At 54.7% G+C, this 23,666-nt stretch overlaps 8 protein-coding genes across 8 annotated transcripts; 5 read left to right on the forward strand and 3 right to left on the reverse strand.

Moving 5' to 3' along the window:
* Positions 1–272: 272 nt before the first annotated feature.
* On the forward strand, positions 273–1,700 carry ACET3X_008725 (uncharacterized protein; the record flags this gene model as incomplete). The annotated part of the gene is made up of 2 exons (XM_069454930.1): positions 273–664; positions 719–1,700. 2 exons carry the CDS (start codon positions 273–275, stop codon positions 1,698–1,700), a joined length of 1,374 nt encoding a protein of 457 aa, XP_069304327.1.
* Positions 1,701–2,283: 583 nt separating this feature from the next.
* ACET3X_008726 (uncharacterized protein) lies at positions 2,284–3,686 on the forward strand (the record flags this gene model as incomplete). The annotated part of the gene is made up of 4 exons (XM_069454931.1): positions 2,284–2,409; positions 2,500–2,711; positions 2,923–3,106; positions 3,204–3,686. 4 exons carry the CDS (start codon positions 2,284–2,286, stop codon positions 3,684–3,686), a joined length of 1,005 nt encoding a protein of 334 aa, XP_069304328.1.
* Positions 3,687–3,803: 117 nt separating this feature from the next.
* Positions 3,804–5,180, reverse strand: ACET3X_008727 (uncharacterized protein; the record flags this gene model as incomplete). Its single annotated transcript, XM_069454932.1, has 5 exons — positions 3,804–4,151; positions 4,209–4,312; positions 4,373–4,565; positions 4,620–4,915; positions 4,970–5,180. 5 exons carry the CDS (start codon positions 5,178–5,180, stop codon positions 3,804–3,806), a joined length of 1,152 nt encoding a protein of 383 aa, XP_069304329.1.
* Positions 5,181–6,023: 843 nt separating this feature from the next.
* ACET3X_008728 (uncharacterized protein) lies at positions 6,024–8,027 on the reverse strand (the record flags this gene model as incomplete). The annotated part of the gene is made up of 1 exon (XM_069454933.1): positions 6,024–8,027. One exon carries the CDS (start codon positions 8,025–8,027, stop codon positions 6,024–6,026), a length of 2,004 nt encoding a protein of 667 aa, XP_069304330.1.
* A 7,016-nt stretch (positions 8,028–15,043) lies between these two features.
* Positions 15,044–15,828, forward strand: ACET3X_008729 (uncharacterized protein; the record flags this gene model as incomplete). The annotated part of the gene is made up of 4 exons (XM_069454934.1): positions 15,044–15,094; positions 15,147–15,179; positions 15,245–15,314; positions 15,458–15,828. The coding sequence occupies 4 exons, from the start codon at positions 15,044–15,046 to the stop codon at positions 15,826–15,828; spliced, it is 525 nt and encodes a 174-aa protein (XP_069304331.1).
* Positions 15,829–16,172: 344 nt separating this feature from the next.
* On the reverse strand, positions 16,173–17,426 carry ACET3X_008730 (uncharacterized protein; the record flags this gene model as incomplete). Its single annotated transcript, XM_069454935.1, has 2 exons — positions 16,173–17,376; positions 17,424–17,426. The coding sequence occupies 2 exons, from the start codon at positions 17,424–17,426 to the stop codon at positions 16,312–16,314; spliced, it is 1,068 nt and encodes a 355-aa protein (XP_069304332.1). The 3' UTR covers positions 16,173–16,311.
* Positions 17,427–17,696: 270 nt separating this feature from the next.
* ACET3X_008731 (uncharacterized protein) lies at positions 17,697–19,587 on the forward strand. Its single transcript, XM_069454936.1, has one exon. It carries the CDS (start codon positions 17,726–17,728, stop codon positions 19,058–19,060), a length of 1,335 nt encoding a protein of 444 aa, XP_069304333.1. The 5' UTR covers positions 17,697–17,725; the 3' UTR covers positions 19,061–19,587.
* Positions 19,588–20,811: 1,224 nt separating this feature from the next.
* ACET3X_008732 (uncharacterized protein) lies at positions 20,812–22,720 on the forward strand (the record flags this gene model as incomplete). Its single annotated transcript, XM_069454937.1, has 3 exons — positions 20,812–21,174; positions 21,230–21,791; positions 21,843–22,720. The coding sequence occupies 3 exons, from the start codon at positions 20,812–20,814 to the stop codon at positions 22,718–22,720; spliced, it is 1,803 nt and encodes a 600-aa protein (XP_069304334.1).
* Positions 22,721–23,666: the final 946 nt, after the last annotated feature.

Raw genomic sequence — 23,666 nt, forward strand, 5'->3', positions numbered from 1 at the left:
CAGCTCTACAGCTGACCCAAACAAGCCATGACATGACGTAAGATAGACGACTCGTTCCGAGGCGTCTTCCACTACGGCACACGACCGTCTCGGTAGTACGTGTGCGCGCCACCAGAGCCTCTGCGATGCTTCCACGGCGCCTACAACCATCGCCATCAGGTGACTCGCATCTCTGTCACGTCGCGCCTTCTTGAAGCGGCGTCTAGGCACCAATCGCCCACGCTGTCGTCCACGTTGCTTCTTCCCAGCGAACCAGTTCCCGGACGTCCGTCATGGACACTGCGCCCGCCGATGGACAAGGCATTCACCCCCAACTTCGCCAGCGGATGCTGAACCGCGCCGCTACGTTTGCTGAGGGTGCGCGGCCGTCTACTCCACCTACAGCGCCCTCTCGACGCCGCAGTTCCCTCGTTTCCGACCTCTCCGACTCGCGCTACTCGTTGCGATCGTCCAGCGACAACCTGCCCAGAACGGGTGGGCGGAGTGACATGGACAAACATGCGTCTTCGGATGAGCCGTCACGGTGGATTGCGCTGCCTGTTGTGGCGGCCGTCGTGCCTGCCATCATTGGACTGACGGTAGACAACGGCGCAGATGTCGCTACAGATGTGTTGATATTGGTACTTGCGGGGTGGTTTCTGCATTGGAGTGTCAAAGTGCCATGGTGAGTGCAGCAATACAGGAACTTCACATGTACCTCATAGCTGATGTGATACAGGGACTGGTACCACGAAGCACAGCAACGACGATACCTAGACGACGATACAGATGATTCGACATACGACGACACGATACACGAGGAGGACGAGGATGCGCCGGAAAGCATCAAGGAGCCTGTAGGGGACTCGCAAGATCTAAAACCCAACCCTACAATTGACGCGCCGGCCTCGCGGGCGCAAAAGGAAGCCCGCGAAGCATTGAAGCGATCAGAGATGCTAGCATTCGTCGGCTGCTTCCTAGGTCCGCTACTCGGCGCCCTGCTCATGCACACCATCCGCGGCCAACTCATGCGCGCCGAGGGCATAGTATCAGACGCAAACCTCAGCATCTTCCTCCTCATTGCCGAGATACCGCCCGTCAACCGCCTGATCAAGATGCGGACAGAGCGCATCCTCCACCTCCAGCGCATCGTCCGAGAAGCCCCAAGAGAGCCAGTTCGATCCGCAGACGCACAACAACTCTCGCACCGGATATCGGAACTAGAGGGTCGCATTGACGGTGCGCAAACCACCAACAACAACAACAACAACAACAACGAGGTAGACGTAGAGAAAATCAGTGCAGAAGTCCGGCAAACAACCCAACTCCAACTCGATGCCCTCAACCGCGCAGTCAGGCGCTACGAAAAGAGACACATGGCGCAGTCCCTCCAGATCGAAGCTCGCTTCCAAGACCTCGAGGCACGACTGCAAGATGCACTGGCCCTGGCTGCCGCAGCTGCTAGGACTGGCCAGCGACCCGGCGTGATTGCGTTGACGCTGAGCTGGATCGCTGGTACCATCAGCTACATGTTGCAGCTGGCTTGGGATATTGCCATGTATCCCTTCCGCACAGCTGCAACTGCGGTTTCAATGGCTAAGAGCCTGTTTGTGCGGGATGAGCGGCGGGTGAAACGGAAGGGCAAGGGCGGTGGAGCAGGGCAGATGAATGGGCATATGGGTGTAGCGACGGGAAGACTGCAGGCGAAACCTACGCGATAGATTACTTTATCCTATGAATATACCTATGTCTATTCTTCAGACTTTGATATCAAACTTGGTGCTCGTTAGTCTCCATCAGCGCCGTGTACGCTGTCTGTCGGCATAAATGTTGCACAAAGGTCCGCGATAGTCGGCGCCGATGCCGGCGACACAGGAGACTCCGAACTCCTATCACTCACGAACCTTTTGCACACGCACGCTGCGACTACCTGGAGTCGTCCGAAGCAGGTAATCCGAAAATGCAGGTACCGTGCATGCTCCCGGGATGGGATTACCGTTTTTTCATTCGTCCAACCGCGTTAAGAGAATAGTGACTCGATTTACTACACACTACGTAGGGCCCGGCTTTATACGAAGTACCCCGCCCCCACTTTGATAGCTAGAGGGTTGTTGTATGGCCGTTGGCCGATGTGACATGTAACGTAACAATCGGGATTGATACTGAACTGATTTATATATACTTTGCTCTTAGGTCGCTGCTCTTCCATCCTTCTTGGGGTTTTCATTTCGTGAATTGAATATTCCTAGCAAAGGTTACAAACTAAAGAGCAAGGGAACAAACAAACAACAAAAGAATACCAAAATGACCCTAGACTCCGACATCAAGATCCCCGCCGCGAAATTCGACCGCAGCACAATCGATCCGCAAACCCTCGCGTTCAACGAGAAACTGATCAAGATCTGGGCCGACGGACCGAGATGGTACGAGGTACGTTCTCCTTCCCCCCTCTTCTCCCTCCTCCTCCTTCCCTTCCTCCCCCTTCCTTCCTCTCCTTCTCTTGCTCACAACATGCGATAGGTCGGAGCCCCAGCGTACCGGCAAATGCGCTGGGAAGGCAAGACGCCGCTCGCTAAGCCGGTCGTCTTGCCAGAAGGTGAGAATGGGTCTTTGCCGTCGAGGGATGCCGGAAGAGAGATTCCGTATCGCGTGTTTAGGCCGAGTGGTGGGGTGAGTAGGGGGGTGCATATGCATATCCATGGTGGGGGGTGGGTGTTGATGAGTGAGGCGTAGTAAGTTGACATGTTTCTTTATTGTTTTCTTGAATGTAAGCCATGAGGTGTATGTGCGGTAAGGATGAGTACCTAGGTTGGATATGATTTGTTAGTGTCTCGTCAGACGGCTGGAGCAGTTTCCAATGCCGGAGTCAAGATTTCAAAATCGGAAAAAAAAAGGAGGTACAGGCAAGGGAGAAGGAGAAACTAATCATGTTATTTTGTTTAGCCAAGATCCCTACCTGAAATACCAAGCCGACCACTTCCAAGTCACAGTCGTATCAATCGGGTACCGCCTCGCGCCCGAAGACCCCTGGCCCGCGGGCGCAGAAGACTGCTACGACGCCGCCGAATGGCTCGTCAAGAACGGCCCATCGGTTTTCGGCGGAGAACTCTTGTTCACAGGCGGCGAGGTAAAGTCAACAAATCTCCCCCTTCCCTTGCACCATCTCCCCATCTCACATTCTGCCACACACGTTAGAATTATTCTTTTACTAACTTGGAACACAGTCCGCTGGCGGCCACCTCGCCTGCCTCGTCGCCCTCCACCTCCTTGAAACAACCCCCAGCTTCTCCTTCAAAGGCCTCCTCCTCCACTTCGGCTGCTACGACCTCTCCACTTTCCTGCCCCACGTACACCACCACGAAACACACCTGATCATCGACTACGACGTCATGAAAGCCTACATCGACGCGCTCCTGCCCAACACCACAGAACTGCAGCGCCGCGACCCGTCCATCTCCCCCTTCTGGGCTGATCTGCGTGGCAAAAAGTTGCCGCCGGCGCTGTTTACGTGTGGTAGTGAGGATCCGTTGTTGGATGATAGTGTGATGATGGGGGCCAAGTGGGGGATGTGGGGGGGTGAGAGTGTGGTGAAGATTTATCATGGGGCGCCGCATGGGTTTATTGGGTTTCCGCCGGGGACGATTAAGAGTGTGCAGGAGGTTTTGGATGATACGGAGGAGTTTGTGAAGAGTAAGATGGGTGTTTAGTTGTGGTTGGGATGGAGAGATGGGAAGTGGGTCGTGGCAGATGTAGGACTGGTGTGGTATCATGACAATATACATTATATTAACACATCTTCCATACGATAGTTACAAGCGATCAATCTACGGCGCACATAGTCCTGGCCCGCCAGCGCCCGGTCCGCTTCCAGTGTACAACATGCCGTTGACCTTGCCATTCGGACATTGCGCGCTTGGTGTTCCCGACCCGGTGCCGGGGACAGAATAGTAGCAACTACCTCTAGAGAAGTATGCCCACTGACCGCAGCCTTGTGGGTCGTTGAAGCAGGCTAGGCAGCATTCGGAAGGACTCTGAGTGTTGCCACCATCTTTCAAGGTTCCGGGTCTTATGACACTGATACCGTCTACACCGGCTGTCTGCTGGGGGCACAGCGTCTCTGTTGTTGTGCTAGTGATGGTGGTAAAGGCCATGGCGGTGGTGGTCGATGTTGCCTGTAAAGCGTTAGTCAGCTGTATATTATACTCGGCGTGATGTGGAGGGGTACGTACGGTAATGGTCGGCGTTACAGTAGTCAAGTCCGTGACGGTGAACGTCGTAGCGATGACCTGCGTCACAGTCTTCGCTGTGGGGGTAACGCTGACGGTGCTGGTAGCTGTCACAACAGCAGCAGTCGCTGTTTGAGTTCGTGTGCTTGTCACAGTCGTTGTCTTACAAACGGACACGGTCTTTGCTGGGGGCGCAGACCAGACCTTTGTGCACGCTGGGCAGATGAGGTTCTTTGCTACGCCGTTCAACCACCACGGCGGGCTGACGTGACGGGCCTTGAAAGTTGGAGCTGGAGCACTGGGGAAGCTCAAGGTGGTTGACTGTGTAACAGTTGTTGTGGCTGCTGAGGTGATGGTGACCTGGAGATTGTTGTCAGATTGGAAGGTTCAACGCATACAATGTTGGGAGCTTACTGTCTGAACATCTGAGACGGTGACAGGGGCATCGGTAAGAGTCTCCTTTGCTGTCTCCGAGACCGTAGTCGTCTGCAGCACCGTGGAGTCTGCTGGCGCGTCGCCGGTCGCCGTTAGAGTTATAGTAGTTGGTGCAGGAACGACCGAGGTCGTAACAGTTACAAACTTGGTGAAAGTCTTCAAACTGGTCTCCGTCACGGGTTTCTTTGGCTGATATGCCGGGCAAAAGCCATTGCAGAAGCCATAGCCATTGTGTTTTCTCAGGAGCTTCGCAATAGCATCTTGGCTCATTTGGTCTGATGCAATAGTCAGCAATTGAATTACCAGGATTGGATTGAAGCTCAACTTACAGGTGCGCTTTTCGAGGGCATTTTCTCCGTGCTCGTCAATATGCTCGACAACCACCTTGTGCGTCTCCGGGTCCGCGTAAGCAATATCGAATGGGCCGGTGCCCTTCAGTTCTGGAAAGACCTCAAGCGCGTGCGCTTCCTCAGCAGCAACGTTCTTGGTGATGAGGGCGGCAACGGCGAACAGTACGCTAGTGGGCTTGAAATGAACCATGACTGCAGCTAGTGAAGGGGAAAACCGGAGTGATCAACAATATCAAACAGCAAAGAACTGGCACATTAAATACCAAAGACTCCCCTAACAGATCGTTGACCATTGCGAGGTCGTCTAGATGCGTGCTACCCCTAAGCAGCAAGCCTCAGGGCACACATGCAGTGCCACCATTACGGTCAGTCGACGCCGTGGCTTGAAAACACCAGCTGAAAAGCCACGACGAGGCCATTGAACTTATAACTGAATGCCAATTTCCCAGGCACAGTGTGTACACGCAAGGATTCCTAGTCGAGTGCCCCTTCGCAGATCGTGGAGTAGTGCGTGAGCCTCATCCAAGCTAACTCTTTCGGGATCGACTAGTCCATGTGGCTTGCATCTGGACGTGCAGCCTAACTGATTCTCAATCTTGGCTTCCGATCGCCTAACTGTATTCCAACGATGATTCCTTTTTCGAGTGCAGCCTTGCTGTAGTTCATGCCCCTGTGATCGCTTGGCGGAGACTTGTCGAGGGGATTCACGGTCGAGAGGCTGCCAGGCCAATGAGCACATCGTGTCACTCCGCTCTCGCAGTCTCGTCTTTGGTCCAGCCTTGCGGCGGCGTTGGTGTGTAAATGATGGACTGAGATCGTCGCGTATTGGTCTGGAATGTAGCTTTCCTATATCATGCCCGGTAGCTGCGATGTGGTAGGTATAGTTTATTAGGACGACAAGCCTCAATTGAAGAGACTACTCGATCAGTTTGCGTCGGGACTGTCAAGACAATCCAGAGGGTGCTGTATGTTCCTGAGCAGCTGATCAAAGCGAGAACGACGAAAGGCACATCAAGCCCTGGCCCAGGCAAGCCTACGCCAAATTCAAATACTGCGGCTCCTCCGCCTGGTGACGAAACGGGAACGCGAACCTATTCCACGCATCCACCTTCGCCTTCTCCTTCCTATATCGCGTAGGGGACCTGATCTTATTATGCAGCGGCCAGAAAGACGTCGGATCGAGTACATGGCCACTGCCAATCAACCGAAAGACTGGGCCGCTAGTTGCTTCACTCCAGCTAATCTGTCGGAGTATGAGCACCATAATGAGTCCGTCGCGCGTGTGGCTCCGGTTCCAACCTTCTATTGGTAAAACCCGGTCGCCTGGTAACAGGGCCATGTTGCCGCAACCAACACCGTATACTTTTGTGATCGGATCTTGGAAGCAAAATAGTTCTGATTGGCCTAGGTCGTCAACCAACTCCATCATGAGCCTTCCAGCAGAGCCGGTAGGGGATACGTAGCGTGGTGCTGCACTGTGTTGCAGGTCTGCCAAATGTTCATCGAGGCTCGCCAGGAAGTCTGTAAGGGAATGTTTCGGCTTGAGCGCTCTGATCATGTCGATGAGAAAGTTGGTATCGCCTGCTGTCTCCGTGTCCTCGGCTTTGGAAAAGTACTTGTGCAAAGGATGTTCAGATTCCAGTACGCTCCCTGGCTTGCGGAGCATTTCGTAGAGCGGTAAAAGCTGCAACGCGATCGGAGTTTTGTCGTCATTTGCCTTTATTGAAGTTTTCAGTTTGACGGAATAGAGATCTTCAAAGCGTCCGTCTCTTGCAGGTCTCTTGCTGTGGACTTCCATGCGAAGAATGCCTGATGCGGATTCGCGGACACCGAGCCATGGATAGTCACGAAGGGATGGGCGTAGCTGCCACGTCTTTTCCGGGGCAACGCGCCAGTCTGGCACCCAAGAAGGCCAGTCTTCCCGTCGGGGAGAGTACTGGCGGGAAAGCAGAGCTTCCCACATTTGTACGTTCGTGTCGATTCCATTGAAGCAACTGACGGCGAAAGCCTGATATGATTTGGAAACATCCAGGGAATAGTCAATGCTCATGGAAATAATCCGGTCTTTTCGTGTCTCATATGAAATGCGCCTGGAGACAAAGTCTTCTGAAGACTGCGAAGCTCCGTCAGCTTGCCGCACATCAGTGGCCATGCTATACACGGCGAATATGCGATCTCGCTGGTCTGTGCACCCATACGGCCTGAACCTTTCTATCAGATCAATGATTTTGGTGGTCATGGAGCCATCATCGGGCGTGTCGTTCCAGAGAGAATGGAAACTCCACAGTTTCTTGATGGTGGCAATGGCGTTCCAGTTAGCCATGTCCTCAGTGTTGAGCCGGATGGTGTTGGTTTCACGTTCCATATAATGTAAGGCAGCGATGAAGCGAGAGAATGTGAGCTCTGTTTCGCCGCATATCAAGCAAATCTCCATGCTGAAGACGACCTCCTGCACTATCCAGAGGCGTTTAAACCAAGGAAGACCCAGAAAGCGGAAGACGTCGCTAAAGTCTCTATGTTTATGCGAGCTCTTATTCGGGACCCGGAGTTCTCGCGACAGGCGGTCCATTTTCAGCATTCCATTCTGTTCGCGTTCAGTGTCGCCACCGGGATCGACCCAAGCCATTACTCTTCGAGCACCTCGAAAGATGCTCACCATGAGAGGGATCTGGACTGCTTTTTCGCTGTTGTCGACCTGGTTGATGCTCGCAGCATCAGCCCAGAGAATTCGGTCGCGGTCGGTACGGCGCAGATGCCTCAGAGCGCGGTCAAGGTTCTTGGTAACAAACACCTGTGTGCCGTCGTCGACATGAAGAGCAAACGTCAGTATCGGCTCGCCCCAGGTATATGATATGGCTTCGTAGCATCCTTCGCTGTCCTCGAGTGATGATGAGAGGAAGTTGATGCGCAGGGGATCGTCTCCAGACGAGGCGGGGTGCAATGCGATCAGCCTGATGTGGTCCCGGTCTGGGAGTGGCTGGTACACATGTCTGCGGACGCTGGGGTCATCGGAAAGAGAATCGTGGCGAGGGAGCATCGAGGGAAGGAGCCAAGAAGTGGCGCACGAGGACGGCAGGCGGAAGCGACGTATCCAAGGGAAGTGACTGCGCGGGTTCTTAGCAACTTCCCATTTGACTCACTAGAACGGCACCGTACAACAGAAGGTGACGATGTACATACCCGGACCACAAGTCGACAAACCTGACGGCTTTGCTCTATTGTCTTGACGTGTACTGTTATAACCTACAAGGCAGTTTAGTGTCATGTCAGCTGTTCAGCCGCTCCTACTATGAGGCACCACGGGCAATGGTTAAGCAGGCTGCAGCGCGCCTAGCGACGGAGACATGCAGCTGCAGGCGTGAACGGTATGGCTGAGCCAATCATCGAAGCGGCCTATGAGATACTGGGCGGCGTGATAATGCGGTTAGTGACTTGTCGCTGCTTCACGGCTAGCCGGGAGAAATCCGGATCTACTCTAGTTGTGCCGCAGCCGTAAGCTCTGCAGTTGTTCTTTACTCTATTGCTGGTGGTGTTGAGTGAGTCGGAATGGGAGCACGAGGACCGGCGACAGATCCCGGGCTAGCTCCAACGTCATACACCGCACGGCCTATCTCCGTGCCCCAAAGCGACGCGACTGGAAAACTTCGTGTCTCACAACGACGCCCAACAATGGCCCAGTAGCCCACGACGGCAAACCTCACGAGTCGCAATGGCAGACAACGACAGCCCCGAGCGGCGGCGACCGCGCAGAATGAGCGCCATGTACCGCCGTGGCTCCCACCTGAGCGAGTACGTGTGATAGGGCCCCAGGCCAGCTGCACGGCGCGACTAATGGCGACAGCAGGGCCAGCTTCATGGAAGACGTCGAGATGGCGCAAGATGAGGTATACGAACTCGGGCCCATGCCTCCTCCTCCACTCCCACGCCCTCCCTCACGCCCTGCACACACCCCCCGTGCGCCGACGCCTGGCCAGCAGCTGACGCCCAAAATCCAGGTCTTCTCCGGTCCCATGAGCGAGAGCATCCCCACGAGCGTATCTGGCTTCCACCACCGACGGTCGCGCGCCGACTCGAGCGCCAGTCTGACGAGTTTCGCCTTTTACGACGAAGAGCAGGATTCAGAGGGTGAAGATGAAGACAGCGCCATTTTGGAAGACGGAGAGAGCACATACAACAATGGCTATACCGTGTCGGAGCTGGAAGACCTCGAGGCGGGCACATCGTCGCACTCGTCGCAGTCACCGACACCGTCGCGGCGGAAATCGAGCGGCAGCAGAAAGTCGTCCGAGAGGCCCCTGCTGCGGAGGAAGTCGTCGGCAGGCAGCACAGGCTCGGGCATCGACTGGCGAGGGCGCAGGTCCAACCAGAAGATCTACATCATGACCGAGGACCTCACCATTGTCATCGCCGGCTTCAAGACATCCCCCTTTGGCTATGCGCTGTATGCGCTCCTGTGTCTGGCCACGCTGGGCCTCGGCTGGCTGCTCTTCAGATGGCTGCCGCGATGGAGGGTCGCCATCATCGGAAAGACGACGCCGCTCAAGGAGTGCGACTGGATCGTCACTGAGAACCAGTGGGGAGAGTTTGCGGTGCAAGACGTCAGCAAGCAGACCTACGGCCGCTCGCTGTCAACCGTCTTCGGCGACCCTGAAAAGGGCGGACCGAGGGAATGGGACGAAGAGGATGACCCGCTCATTGGCGAGCTGAGATGCCTGGACTACCGCTACATCCGCTTCGTGTACCACCCCATCAAGGACAAGTTCGTGCTCGCAAACACCTGGAAGGATCCCACCTGGACCGACGTCTCGGCTCTGCGCGAGGGTCTTGACAACGACGAACGCGACTACCGCGAACTCGTCTTTGGAAAGAACGTCATCGACATCGCCGAGAAGACCATCGGCCAGCTGTTGGTCGACGAGGTCTTCCATCCCTTCTACGTCTTCCAGATTGCCAGTCTGATCCTCTGGTCCATGGACGAGTACTACTACTATGCTTGCGCCATCTTCATCATTTCGGCAGTCAGCATCGTCACCACGCTCATCGAGACAAAGGCTTCCATGAAGAGGCTACGTGAAGTTTCAAAGTTCGAGTGCGAAGTCCGCGTACTGCGCAGCGGCTTCTGGACCCACGTCGACTCTGCGGAGCTTGTCCCTGGCGATGTCTACGAAGTCACCGACCCCTCCCTTGCCTTGTTCCCCTGCGACAGTCTGCTGCTCTCTGGAGACTGCATCGTCAACGAGAGTATGCTGACTGGCGAATCTATCCCTGTCTCCAAGATTCCCATGTCGAACCACGCGCTGGAACTGCTTGACCTCAGCGCATCGGCGGTTCACCCAGAAGTCGCACGACACATGCTGTTCAGTGGAACCAAGATTATTCGCGCTCGCAGACCACATGAGGACCACGTTGACGACGAAGCTGCTGCGTTGGCCATGGTTGTACGCACTGGTTTCAACACAACCAAGGGCGCGCTGGTCCGATCTATGCTCTTCCCCAAGCCATCTGGATTCAAGTTCTACCGCGACTCTTTCCGGTACATCTCCGTCATGGCCTTTATTGCCATGATTGGCTTTGTCGCATCATTTATCAACTTTGTACATCTAGGTCTCGCGTGGCACTTGATTGTCGTGCGAGCTCTGGACTTGATCACCATCGTCGTTCCTCCTGCGCTGCCGGCCACGCTTACCATCGGTACTAGCTTCGCCCTGTCGCGCTTAAAGCAGAAGCAGATCTTTTGTATTAGCCCGCAGCGGGTCAACGTGGGCGGTAAGCTGGACGTGGTTTGCTTCGACAAGACTGGAACCCTCACCGAGGAGGGTCTGGATGTACTCGGAGTCCGCGTAGTCGAACGGCCCAGGAACAGGTTCAGCGAGCTACTCTCAGACGCCTATGACATCCTCCCAGCATCTCAACATGACCGCGACCCGACAGTCGAGTACCTAGCGCACAAGACTATTCTATACACCATGGCCACCTGCCACTCGCTCCGCAAGATCGACGATGAGCTCGTAGGTGACCCACTCGACGTCAAGATGTTCGACTTTACCGGCTGGAGCTACGAGGAGGGAGAACAAAAGGCCAGCAACGGTGGTGACGACGACGAGCAGAAACTGTCGCCGTCTGTCGCTCGACCGCCGCCAGGCCGAGAGTACGACGTCGATGATGTTGAGGACGAGACCAACAGGAAGCAAGTCGAGCTCGGTGTGCTGAAAGCCTTTGAGTTTGTCTCCCAGCTACGTAGAGCCAGTGTCATCGTCCGACAATTCGGCTCAAAGAGCGGACAGGTGTACGTCAAGGGCGCGCCCGAAGTCATGAAGGAGATTTGCCGCCCTGGAAGCTTCCCCACGGACTACGAGGAGCTCCTCGCGTTCTATACTCACCGCGGCTTCCGCGTCATCGCCTGCGCCACCAAGACGATTCCCAAACTGAACTGGCTCAAGACACAGAAGATGAAGCGTGAAGAAGCAGAGAGTGACCTGGACTTTGTTGGTTTCATCGTCTTTGAGAACAAGCTCAAGGATAGCACCGCGCCTGTCATTGAGGAGCTCGAACGCGCAAACATTCGCAAGGTCATGTGCACTGGCGACAACATTCTCACTGCCATCAGTGTAGCGCGCGAGTGCGGCCTCATCAACAAGACCGCGCATTGCTTTGTCCCTCACTTTGAAGAAGGAGACTCCCGCACCGCGTTGTCGAAACTCTGCTGGGAAAGCGTGGACGATCCCGTGTTCAAGCTCGACGACAATACACTTAAGCCCCTTCCACCGCCACCCGAAGCCGATGTATCGCTTCCATACGATATCTCCAACCTCCGCAACTACAGCCTGGCAGTCAGCGGCGACGTCTTCCGCTGGATCGTCGATTTCGCGTCTGAATCCACGTTGAGAGAAATGCTCGTCTGCGGCCAAGTCTTTGCACGCATGAGCCCAGACGAAAAACACGAACTCGTCGAGAAACTTCAAAGCATCGACTACTGCGTCGGCTTCTGTGGCGACGGTGCCAACGACTGCGGTGCCCTCAAAGCAGCAGACGTCGGCATCTCTCTCTCCGAAGCAGAAGCCAGTGTCGCCGCGCCGTTCACGTCCCGCCAATTCGATATTAGCTGCGTCCCGCAGGTCATCAAAGAGGGGCGCGCAGCGCTCGTGACTAGTTTCAGCTGCTTCAAGTACATGTCGCTGTACTCTGCTATCCAATTCTGTTCCGTCAGCTTCTTGTACGCGAGCGCGAGTAACCTCGGCGACTTCCAGTTCTTGTTCATCGATCTCGCACTTATCTTGCCGATTGCGATATTCATGGGCTGGTCCGGCGCGTATCCTATCCTATCCCGCAAACGCCCCACGGCGAATCTGGTTAGCAGGAAGGTGCTTACGCCGCTGCTGGGTCAGATGGTGTTGTGTATTCTGGTCCAGTATCTTGCGTTTCATTTTGTCCAGAAACAGGAGTGGTATGTGCCCCCTGTTGTGGATCGACAGCATAGCAATAGTCTGAACAGCCAGAATACGGCGCTGTTCTTGACGAGTTGCTTCCAGTACATTTTTTCGGCTGTCGTGCTCAGCGTGGGGAAACCGTATCGTGAGCCCATGGCACGCAATTTGCCGTTTGTGACGACGATTTTTGTTACCCTGGGGGTCACGTTGTATATGTTGTTTGATCCGGCGGCGTGGGTGGTGAGGGTCATGGAGTTGACGTTCTTGGATACGAAGTTCAAATGTTTTATTTTGGCCCTGGGATTGGGGAATTTTGCGGCGGCGTATCTGGGGGAGAATTTGTTGTTTCCTGGGTTGAGTAAGTGGATTGGCGTGGCGAAGGTGAGGTTTGGGAGGAAGGGGATGCAGAAGAAGAGGAAGGAGTATAAGGTTATTTTGGAGGGGATGAGGATGTAGGGGTCATTGTGGTGGGTTTTGTGGGTTATGGAGAATGGGGATTGGCAGGGCGTGTATGTGTGCATGTATGTATATGAGGGATGGTGTTTTCCTTCTGCATAGAGAAAGAGAATAGAGGGGTTCTGTTACAAAGCCGTTCTGGTCATACTGTCTTTGGTTGATTTCGGGACGGGATTGCTCCGTCTATGTGCATGTCCGCCTTGAACTCACCAGCCGGGGTTGGAGGGTGACTGTTGGGATTGGTGGGACGCGCCATCGCACTTGGCCAAATTGCAGCGTCGATGTGTTATGTTGTGTTGCTGTGGTGAAATGGATGGAATGCGTGAGGTGAACGATCCGTGTGTTTGATCGCAGAAGTGATGCATGTGTCTCGATGGGTACTGGGAGGAACGCTGCGTTGGGGAATCTTTCCTCTCTTGCTTGTCTCACGATATGTAGGGCTTGAGATGACTGCTTTTGCTCTGCTAAGGCTTCACATAGACGGTTGGAGGTGTTGAGATTAATGGTAATATTGTGTGTGTTGAAAGTATCTCACCTAGCTCACGGCTGCTAGCATCATTCCAAAGCACGCGTATCGCAACGCAACTAGAAGACAGTTGTCCGGTTACGTAGACGGGCCGGATGATCTCAGCTGGTTATAACAGTAATCATAATCGCGGACATTTGAACTACAGGACAACAACTGCGCTTTTCAGCGACAGTGCTATGCAATCGGATACTACCTGTGGACGTATCGAACTTCACGTGTCTTCTGATATGCGCGCAGCCAACATGCTCTTGTGACAGCTCTTCCAGTATCTGTATGTTTCCATGGCGGTAATCTCCCATCAAGCTCACGGTGAGGGCGGACTTGTTCCTAAAGGCTGGCATATTCGCGTTGCCCGGCAACTCACTCTCACCTCTCCTCATCGTCCGAGACCTTACCTATGTATCTTGCTGCTGCTTTCCTAAACCTTCCCGACACTCAACCTACTTCTTCAGCACAGATTCTCAAAACCAACAAGCGGCACACAGATTTCAACAGAGATCTTCCCAAACCGAATTCCAGATCAGTCCGTCTACGACAACTAAGATGCCTCCAAAGAATAAGGTCGTTGCTGATGAAGGTGCTGAGACTGCTGGCGATGGCGTGAGTACAGACATTTTACAAGCATTCTTTCCAAAACTAATGTGTACGGAGACATTTCGCTGGACACCCGAGAACGAGCGCGCAGTAGGTCATCCGTTCAACCCGCCAGTGCATAGCATACTAACTCAACTCGCAGCTCTTCATCTTGATCATCGAGCGCCAACTCACCACGGACGACTACCACAAAATCGTCGAAGCTCTGCCACGTAAGCTGCTACCCACCCATCCCTAATTTCGAAACAGCGGTTGACCCATACCAGCTGGCGCCAACTACAACGGCGTCCGTCAGCGTATATCCAAGTTCCGCAAGGAGCAGCGTGCGCGCTTGGAGGAACTTGGATGGGCTCTGCCGGACGGCACTGCTACCAAAGCTGTTGCGAAGACTCCTAACAAAACCTCGAACAAGCGCGCTGTCGATGCTGGCAACGGAGAAGAAGATGCAGATGCTGCAGCAAAGTCTCCCACCAAGAAACCGCGTGCCAGGAAGCCCAAGAAGGAGACTGTCAAGGAGGAGATTGAGGAAGAGGATATGGCTGATGGTGTTGAGATGGAAGACGGAGGTGTCAAGGAAGAGGTGGTTGAGTATAATGTCTAGGCAGTTTGTGCATCGTCGAGGGGAGGATTTGGAGGCGATTGATGGTCGCTGACGGGTTTCCGTGATAGCAACATCCGTGATAGGGATACATGAGACATATGGCGGCTTGATGGCATCGAATGCTTGCATCATCTGCGGGATTACCTATACTGAAATGTTAATTTCTGTGCATTCTCTCATGTTCTTTTCCTCTTTCGTACACTGCAAGGTGAAGGTGATCGTTCCCCAGCAACGCGAATCAAAACATCACTCTCACCTCACCTCTCTCTGCGCTCTTTGCACCTGTCCCTGCCTATTCTCCTCTCGAGAGAGATATTTAATCCCCTCACTCTGCCTGTCTCTCGACACCCGCTTCCATCACTCTTCTTCTCTCTTCCTCAAGTATCTCTTGACCGCAACCCACGAACCTTTCTCAACTCCCACATCAACAAAACCCAGTAACAATCATGCCACCCAAGAAGTCTGTCGCCAACGGCGATGTCAGTGATGCTGGTGGTGTACGCATATCCTCGCCAACCTTTCCGAGCTATAAACTAACAACTACCCCAGCCTTTCAAATGGGAAGGTCCCAACGATCTGAAGGTAACACCCTCCACCCACCAAAACATCCATCCAACCACCACACGAGGCCTAACAAACCCCCATAGCTCCTCCTCCTGACCCAAGGCCGCTATGTAAAGCCAGACGAGTATCCCCAGTTATCTTCCGCATTCCCCGGTAAGCATCTCCCTTATAACCCGTATCCTCCCTCCACTCCCTTCTTTTCTTTCCCACCTTCCCCTCTAAATCTCCAGTCCATTCCTTGTCCCCTCTCCTCTCTCCCTAAACACTGAAACTAATCCTCCCTCCCTCCCTTTCAGGAACCTCAGTCGGCAGCATCCGCAACCGCATTTCCATGCTGCGCGTCAAGCAACGCGATCTCTACCTCGAGCTCGCGTGGGAGCTGCCTGAAGGCGGCGCCGGCCACAGTGCAATGAAAGCTACTAAGAACGGCAGCGCGACGCCCAAGAATGGTACCCCGAGGGGCAAGAAGAGGGTGGCAGATGGTGCGTTTGATGATGTGTCGGGCGAGGAGGTGAAGACGCCGAGTAAGAAGGCGAGGGGTCGGAAGGCCAAGGGTGTAGAGAAGGAGAAGGAGAGTGGAGAGGAGGGGGAGGATGGTGGAGTTGAGGAAGATGATGTGTCCATGGGTAAGCGGGTCAAGGAGGAGGAGGTGGAGGAGATGGTGTAGGCATTCTCTCCCTTCTGTTTCTCGTTCTCGATGACTGGTTCGATTTTCGCTCGGTACGGGATATATCTACATCTTGGGATTGTAGTGGGGAAACCGGGACTGGAGGAAAAACGTCTTGTCATGAGCGGTTTCCCATCTTTCAGCCTGTTCCAGCGAATTCGGCGCATGACTGATAGCGCGAAGAAAAAAGGTGCGCTGAGCAACAAACTCGGTACGCCGATCAACAAAAGTCAATTCATGGAAAATAACCTCCTTTTCTGTGCGTGTTAGGACCATATGTCTGAACTGATATTAGCGTTCTCATTGCGACTAATAAGATCAGCAACAAATAGAACAGGAAAAAGGTGCATATGAGCTGTATTAGTTCCTTCCCAGCTCTCATGATAGGTATCAAACGCCCTACGCCACATAATCTCAATATCCTTCATCTGCGCCATGCAATGCTATGCTCTAGAGCGCCCATCACCACCCTGGGTATCTGCCTCATTTATCGCCCTTCTTCTTGCGCAGCGACTGTCCAGCACCCTCAAAGTGTTTTGAGTCCTTCTGCTCGCCCTCCTCCTCTTTACCCTTGAGCGGCTTGATCTCGTACCCAAAGAACAGTTTGTTGGGCGGCAGCCTAAGCGGCTGTGGGCCGTTGGTGCGCCGTACCGTAGGGGGTGGGTTCGATGACTTTCCTGCGACGGGTGTGGAGGCTTGGGGCGTGGGCGCCTTGCTGCCTTTCTTGAGCAGCTTGTGGCCGGTGGTAAGGAAATTTGAGGACGTGGCCTTGGCTCTGTTTGCGGCGGTTGTTGACGATGGGGCAATGGCGGCGTAGTTGATTGCTTCTGCCATGGTGCCGTGGGGATGAAGTGTGCCGCCCTTGCCGGCCATGACACTGCGCGGGGTGCTTGTGCCGCTCGTTCTCTGTGGTTCTTGGTAGCCTACTGGTGGAGCAAAGTCGACTGAGAGATCTGTCTCGATGGTGCAGACGGCTTTGCTTGGGTGCTCTGGCTTGGCTTCCAATACAGCTATGCTGTACACATTGTCGTTGTATGAAAAGGTGAAGATGTCGCCGATAGTGACGCAGGCAAAGTTCCGGAATGCATTCTCGAGAACGGCTTTGGGATCGGAGATTTCGAGGAAGGAGGAGTCTTGAGGCTGCAGCTTGACGAAGGAACCGAGCGGGATGTCGGTCGATTTGACTTGTAGCAAGTCGCCAGGCTCCAGCTGGAGCGTCTCCATGAGCCAGTATGGCAGGTAGATCTTGCCCTCTTCGGCTATAAACTCCAGTACACCTGCATGTGACTTCTTTCCATCTGCCTTGCCATTGATGAGTTCGAAGATCATGGGATATGAGATGTGCAGCCTGGTGAGCTTGTCGAGAGCGCTAGGAGGGAGGAACACTTTGCCGCCGTGGTTTGCCTCATGTCGCTCGGGGCCGGGCAGCATGGCGATGGGATAGCATCGGAAGTACTCATCGAAGCGTCTCGGAGCGCCGCCGCGACGGGCGGCTAGGGACTGATACATGGCCATGGGATCGTCTTGGTCGTAGAAGTTTGGGTTGAACTGTACGTGGTGAGTTTGGATAGAGAAGGTGGAGGGGTCGCTCTTACCATTTTAGGTATGGAAGAAGCGGCTAGAAATGTAGGTGGTGGATTACGTCAGTCAGACCGGGTGTTATGGTGAAACGGCGAGCAGGCGGTAGAAGTGAGGTGTATTGCATTCGATCAAAGGCCGTGGAGATGACGAACCATGGTCGCACGTACAGCGGGCCGTTGATGCCAGTTGCGCTAAACTCGGAACAGCGCGATCTGGCCCGAGCTCCAAATTATCGCGTCTCGTGAAGACGTCACTGCCTGATTGCCTAGACTCACTTTTTTGCAAACCTCAACTCCAAATCACGTTCACTGTCACCATGGCCAGCTCCAGCGGAACTTACAACCCCGCGCGGCCAAAGCGCGCAGGCGAGCAGTTCACGCGAACCCACCACATGGACGGCGACGAACCATCGACCAAGAAACCCCGCTTCGACCCGCGCAATCCTTCGACGCTCGCTCCAGATGCAGCCGACGATGAAGATCCTGCGCTTGAAGCCGACGTTATAGGGAAGAGCGCAGGCATCAAGCGCAACGCCGTTAACATCGACGGCTACGATTCGGACAGCTCGACGGAGAACTTCGATGCGCGCGCAGAAGCCCGAGCGAACAAGGACGGGCCACCAAAGACCGAAGACGATGACGACGACGACATGTTCGCAGAGGAGGACAAGGACGACGACATGGACGAGGAGTCGCGGAGAGACCAGACGAAGAAGAAGACGCTGCGATTCCTCGACGACCACGAGATCGAAGGCCAGGAAGCTGACAGCAAGGCCGGAGGTCACGTCGCTGTCGACTTCACAAAAGACCCGAAGAGCAGGACCGAAGACGTAGAGAGCAGCAGCGACGAGGGCGACGACGAGCTGCGCGACCAGCTCGATCCCGAGCTGGATGAGGACGTGGCGAGAGAACTAGGCGCGGGCAGCAAGAAGAAGCATGCGCCCAAGCTGGATGCTTTCAACATGAGTGCGGAGCAAGAAGAGGGCCGGTTTGATGAAGCCGGCAATTTCGTGCGCAAGGCCTTCGACCCGGATGCTGCTCAAGACTCGTGGTTGGAGGGCATATCGAAAAAGGACATCAAAAAGGCAAAGGAAGCACAGGACAAGTTGGATGCTGAGCGAAAGGCTCGCGAACGGGCAGAAGACTCCATCGTCACCAGCGACGTCTTGTCGACCCTCATCGCACATCTGGACGTGGGCGAGACGCCCATGGAAGCTCTCGTGCGCTATGGCAAGGCGGCACCGAAGAAGCCAGCCAAGAGCTGGACCAAGAAGAAGAAGAGCCAGGCCATGGACGTCGATTCGGAGCCGTCACAAGACGCTGCAGCCATCAGGGCAAAGGAGGTCATCGACTCCATAACCGAATGCGCAAGTCGGCTGTCCGATCGCGGCGTCGACGACATCTACGAGCTTCCCCGCGAGTCCATCATGCGACAATATAAGCGCGAGACGGGAGAAGATTGGAAGAACCCGAATCCGCAATCAGTGCAGTGGGAGTTTCACTGGCTCAATGCACCAGAGGGAGAGATCAACGGGCCCTACGACCAAGCGACCATGCAAGCATGGGAAGCCAGTGGGCAGTTTGCAGCGGGTGCCGAGTTCCGGCGCGTTGGCGAGACCGAATTCTCGCGACTGCTTGACTTTGAAGACTGAATAGGTATACGGTGAATGTACAAAGGGGCTCGTCTATATTGCAATGTACCCTTGCCAAACCAACTCTAGAGGTATACACGTTATGCTACGATAAAAGTCACCAAGGAGAGAAACAGTATACCTTTAGGGTTTGGCATAGGTGGGTACAAGCCATGAAGCGAGCTCCTTTGACAGCACAGCCACCATGGCCTTTGCCTGTTGCGTAATCGTCGGCAGGAGAGCGACAAGTCGCTCTAGAGTGTTCTCTAGCCAGCTGGCTGGATTCACATGATCACCTATGCATGCGGGCTAAGCGATCCTACAAACCACTTCTGCTGTGCTTAGCCAGTCGGAAACTTGATAAAAGCGGGCAGCCGTCGTGATCGTCTGGAATGGCCGAGTTGATGCTTAATTTTGTCGAGTGAGGTGCATGGTATGTGTGAGTATGTAGTGCGACGACGTTGGAGCATTTTTGGCGCGCCTGCAGGCGTTGAGCAGCGGTGGAGGGATTGTACACAAACCCATGACTACCAGCATATAATATGAACAAGAAGTGTTTGGTCAATCCCTATAATATGCAGCCTTATTCCAGCGTGCACATCTGGGGTGCAGCTCGATAAACTGTACCAGGGGAGATTGCCGGGTGGCAGGGTGCAGCTGACGACGGCGCGTGTGCTCATCATGCACCCCGAGCGTCTTCGGAGGATTCTGGCTAGAGCAGCAGGTACCTCGAGCTTGTGAAGACAGCACACGTTGCCGTGTTTGCAACGCCGTTGATATAAACGTCTGCTAGGCAAGAGGCAGCTGGAATAAAAAAGTATAGCTGGTGCTGTTTCCACGTTGTTGGCAGGGAGCTAACGCTACGGCCCGCGACCTGGCGACTTCCAGAACGCCGGGCCATCCCTCTGTCGCATTTTCGTGAGGCTGGGCCGGCCGTGATGGTCGTCGGTCGGTGATGTGTGTGGCCCATGAGTAGACATGGGCATGGGTAGTGGGTAGTGGCGAGTGTGTTGGGCTGCGGTGACAGGACTAAAATACCCTTCTTCAGCACAGATGTCTGTCTAGGAGACGTCTTGTCAGGACGCGAATAAGCTTGGGAGCCGATGGACAAGTCAATACCAAACACGAAACCATGTGCTCTCGACGTCGCAGCGGCCGCAGCGGGAGATGGCTTCACGATTGGCGGCGAGGCGCGGCAGCCAATCAAGGGGGCAAAGCGGGCGACTCCTGACCTGGCCAGGCGTTCCCTTGGTGCTAGACAATATTGAAACCTCTCAGCTTTGGTGCAGTCGGGCCCTCTTGGGTTCAAGTGCACGTGTGCAGCCGTCTCCCCGCGCCGTTAGTGGGTTACAGGACGACTTTTGCTTCCAAGCGTCGGCCATCCTCCCTCCCTAAACACGAGCCTACGCATCGCCGTCGCGTGTTAGCGATATTGAAGCCTCTCTGACGTCTGCTAGCCTGCGTGTTGTTCGCGTCGTCGCCCCGAAAAAGTGCGGCTCGAAAGGGGAGCGTGTGGAAGCTGGGTCCGCCAGACATCCCTGATTATTACCATCGCCAGCCAACCCTCGACCACGCAAGCTCGAGCGCACGCCGACCCCTTTTCCCATCCCTCCGCTCCGACCTGGACCTGTTTGCGACGGTCGCCTTCCGCTCATTTCACGACATTACGAGCTTGGACCACGTGCTACTCTTAACCTCCGTTCTTAATTTTCCCTGTCCTCGCACCCCCAAGCCCGCTCACCGGGTCTGTTCCTAATCTTGCCACGCATATAATGTACGCCTCGGGCTACGACCAGTCCTCGTCGCGTTCGCCCATTGCCCAACGAAACCAGCCCCAGACCGGCACGCTGCACCGCATGCCTTCCCGCCAGTTCGACGCCTATGGCCAAGTGCCACAGGCCACCACCAACATGTACGCCCAAGACGACCATCAGCGCTCCTACGACCAGCCTCGCACCTACGAGCGCCTCAACCAGACCATGCACGCCGGCGGCTATGGCTACGACATGGGCGCGCCCCAGGGCTGGAACACAAACGCCTTTTCCCAGAACGGCGGCCTGGGTTCGCTCGGAGGAGCCCAAGCTGCACGCATCAAGTCGCAGCAGCGCGGCGGAGGGCGCAGTGCCCTGCCATCGGTAAGGACGACCGCAGACATATTTATTTTGACCCGACACTGACGACGCCGGCCAGGGATGGATGGATCAGCAGCCTCAGGGTCTGCCTAGCTTTGCTCTGAGCAACAGCAACCTCAACGCCATGCAGAACACGAGCTACGGCCACGAAGTCGATGAAGAGCTCATCCCCACCGCCATTGTCATCAAGAACATCCCCTTTGCCGTCAAGAAGGAGCAGCTCGTCTCGCTCATGACAGAGCTGCGTCTGCCCCTGCCCTATGCCTTCAACTACCACTTCGACAACGGCGTCTTCAGGGGTCTGGCGTTTGCCAACTTCACGACCGCCGAGGAGACGGCGGCTGTCATCGACTCGATGAACCACTTTGAGCTTAATGGCCGGAAGCTACGTGTCGAATACAAGAAGATGCTGCCACTGGCCGAGCGCGAGCGTATCGAGCGGGAGAAGCGTGAGCGTCGCGGACAGCTCGAGGAGCAACACCGGCCTCTTGGAGGCGGTGGCGGCGGCGGCGGCGGTCTCCAGTCCCAGGCCTCGTTTGGCTCTCTTGCCTCCCACATGCCAGCTACATCGCCTTCGCCTGTTTCAGCCATGCGAGGTGGATCGGCACAGAAGACTGTTGGTATGTTTGACTATTCGATATGCACCAGCAACGATGCTAACTGATATTTAGATGTCGACCTAAACGACCCTCAAGTGCTGCAGTTCTATACCCAGTTGCTTTTGTTCAAGGAGACCAAGGACCGCGACAGCATGACCTTCCCTCCGAACCTAGCCCCCCTCCAGCGCCGCACCGTCCACACCCTAGCCCACCAGCTCGGCCTGGCCCACGTCTCCAAAGGCACCGGCGACCAGCGCCAAGTCCACATTTTCAAGGTCCATGACAACCAGGGCCTCAGTCCCCCCATGCCCCAGATCCCCAGCAACCACATGGAGCAGCCGCGCCGCAACCTCAACCGCGCCGCGACCACCGACTTTAGCGATGTGCGCGCCGAAGGCGGCTTCTACAACGCCTTCAACAGACAGCCATCCGGTCTCCTCGGATTCCCCGACAGCCCGGGTGGCTTGAACGCAGTGCCTAACCTGCGTGGCGCGAAGTCGTATGCGGATCTGAGGTCGTATACCCCGTCTCCCGCGCCGAGCACAGCTAGCCATCCTATTGGACGCCCAGGCGGTATATCACTTGAGGGACTAGGGTACAGTGGAAGCTCGACGAATCCCAACGGTACGCCTACGACTGGCTCGATGAGCCAGCGCGACGACAGTCTGCTGGAGCGCGAAATGAGCCGCATGCAGCTCGGCGGTGGATACCCGCAGAACAGCAGCAGCCCGAGGTCTCTGCGCCAGATGACGAGCTGGGATGCTCCGGGTCCGATTGGTGGACATCGCTCCTTCAGCACAAACTACGACGACAGACCGTCCAGGCAGCCTCGTGGACCGCTTCCGGAAAGGGGGCAGGGATTTGGACGACCGAGACAGAATGGTCATCAGAACCGCAACTCTGATGAGCTTTCGTCGCAGTCTAACGTCGAGATTCTCGTTGGCCAATAGTTTCCTCGCACCCCCTTCTTCAGCCCACGCCACACGCTCGCAGACGAAAACGATTTCAGTCTTCGCACGTTACATCATCACTCCTTTTCTCAACGTGCGAACGGCGCCCATGAAGGAACGAACGAACCCCACGCTGAAAGAATTTACAGACGCGACACAAAAGACGGAACGAAATTATTTTTAACGGCCTTTTTCTCGCCCGCCTCTCCACCCACCACAACAACAACAACGACAAACAAAGAACCCATTCGGTGCCCTCGCTATAACAACTCCCACTTGCTGGATTGAGAAAACTTTTACGATGCATACGAAGAATGATGCTACGAACGGTAGAGAAGACATTGTCACTAGTATATTCAGATCCAGAACTAAATCGGGCTCGCTGCCCTTTTTTTCCCACTCATATCCTCTCCATCATCATCATCATCATCAATCATCATCATCGCCCAGGCCCCCTTCATCTTCTCCCCCCTCTTCCTCTAAACAGAAAAAGCATTAGGTTCATTGTTGATGAAAATGTATCGGGTCGTTTTTTGTGTATGGGGGAGACTTAGTGGTTATTGTTGTTTCTTGCTATCTATTGCCCTTGGTTCTTCGTTTTTTTTACACTGAGAGGTCAGGATGAAACTTGCATATATAAGTTGTGTTTCTGGTTTTTATTATTTAGTTTTCTCTTTTTTTCTTGCCTGTCATTTACAGTTTTTGGTTCTGTTTTTCAATCGCTTCCTTTGTTACTATAGTCTTTTGGATGGTGCCTGGTGCCAATGTCCGGTAATGGAAGGTGAATTGATTGATTGTTGTGCTCTTTTTTGCAAAGTTTTTGGTTTGTTGCGTGCTGTTCTTGGGCTTGTGCTCGACGTGGTTTTGGTGAGTGTGCAAACTCTGTGATGTGAGAGAATGTGCTTGGAGGAATGTTGCTGTTGCCGGTTTTGAGTCGAGTTTAGTG

The sequence above is a fragment of the Alternaria dauci genome, chromosome 8, assembly GCF_042100115.1.
Source record: "Alternaria dauci strain A2016 chromosome 8, whole genome shotgun sequence".
NCBI classification, from domain to species: domain Eukaryota; kingdom Fungi; phylum Ascomycota; class Dothideomycetes; order Pleosporales; family Pleosporaceae; genus Alternaria; species Alternaria dauci.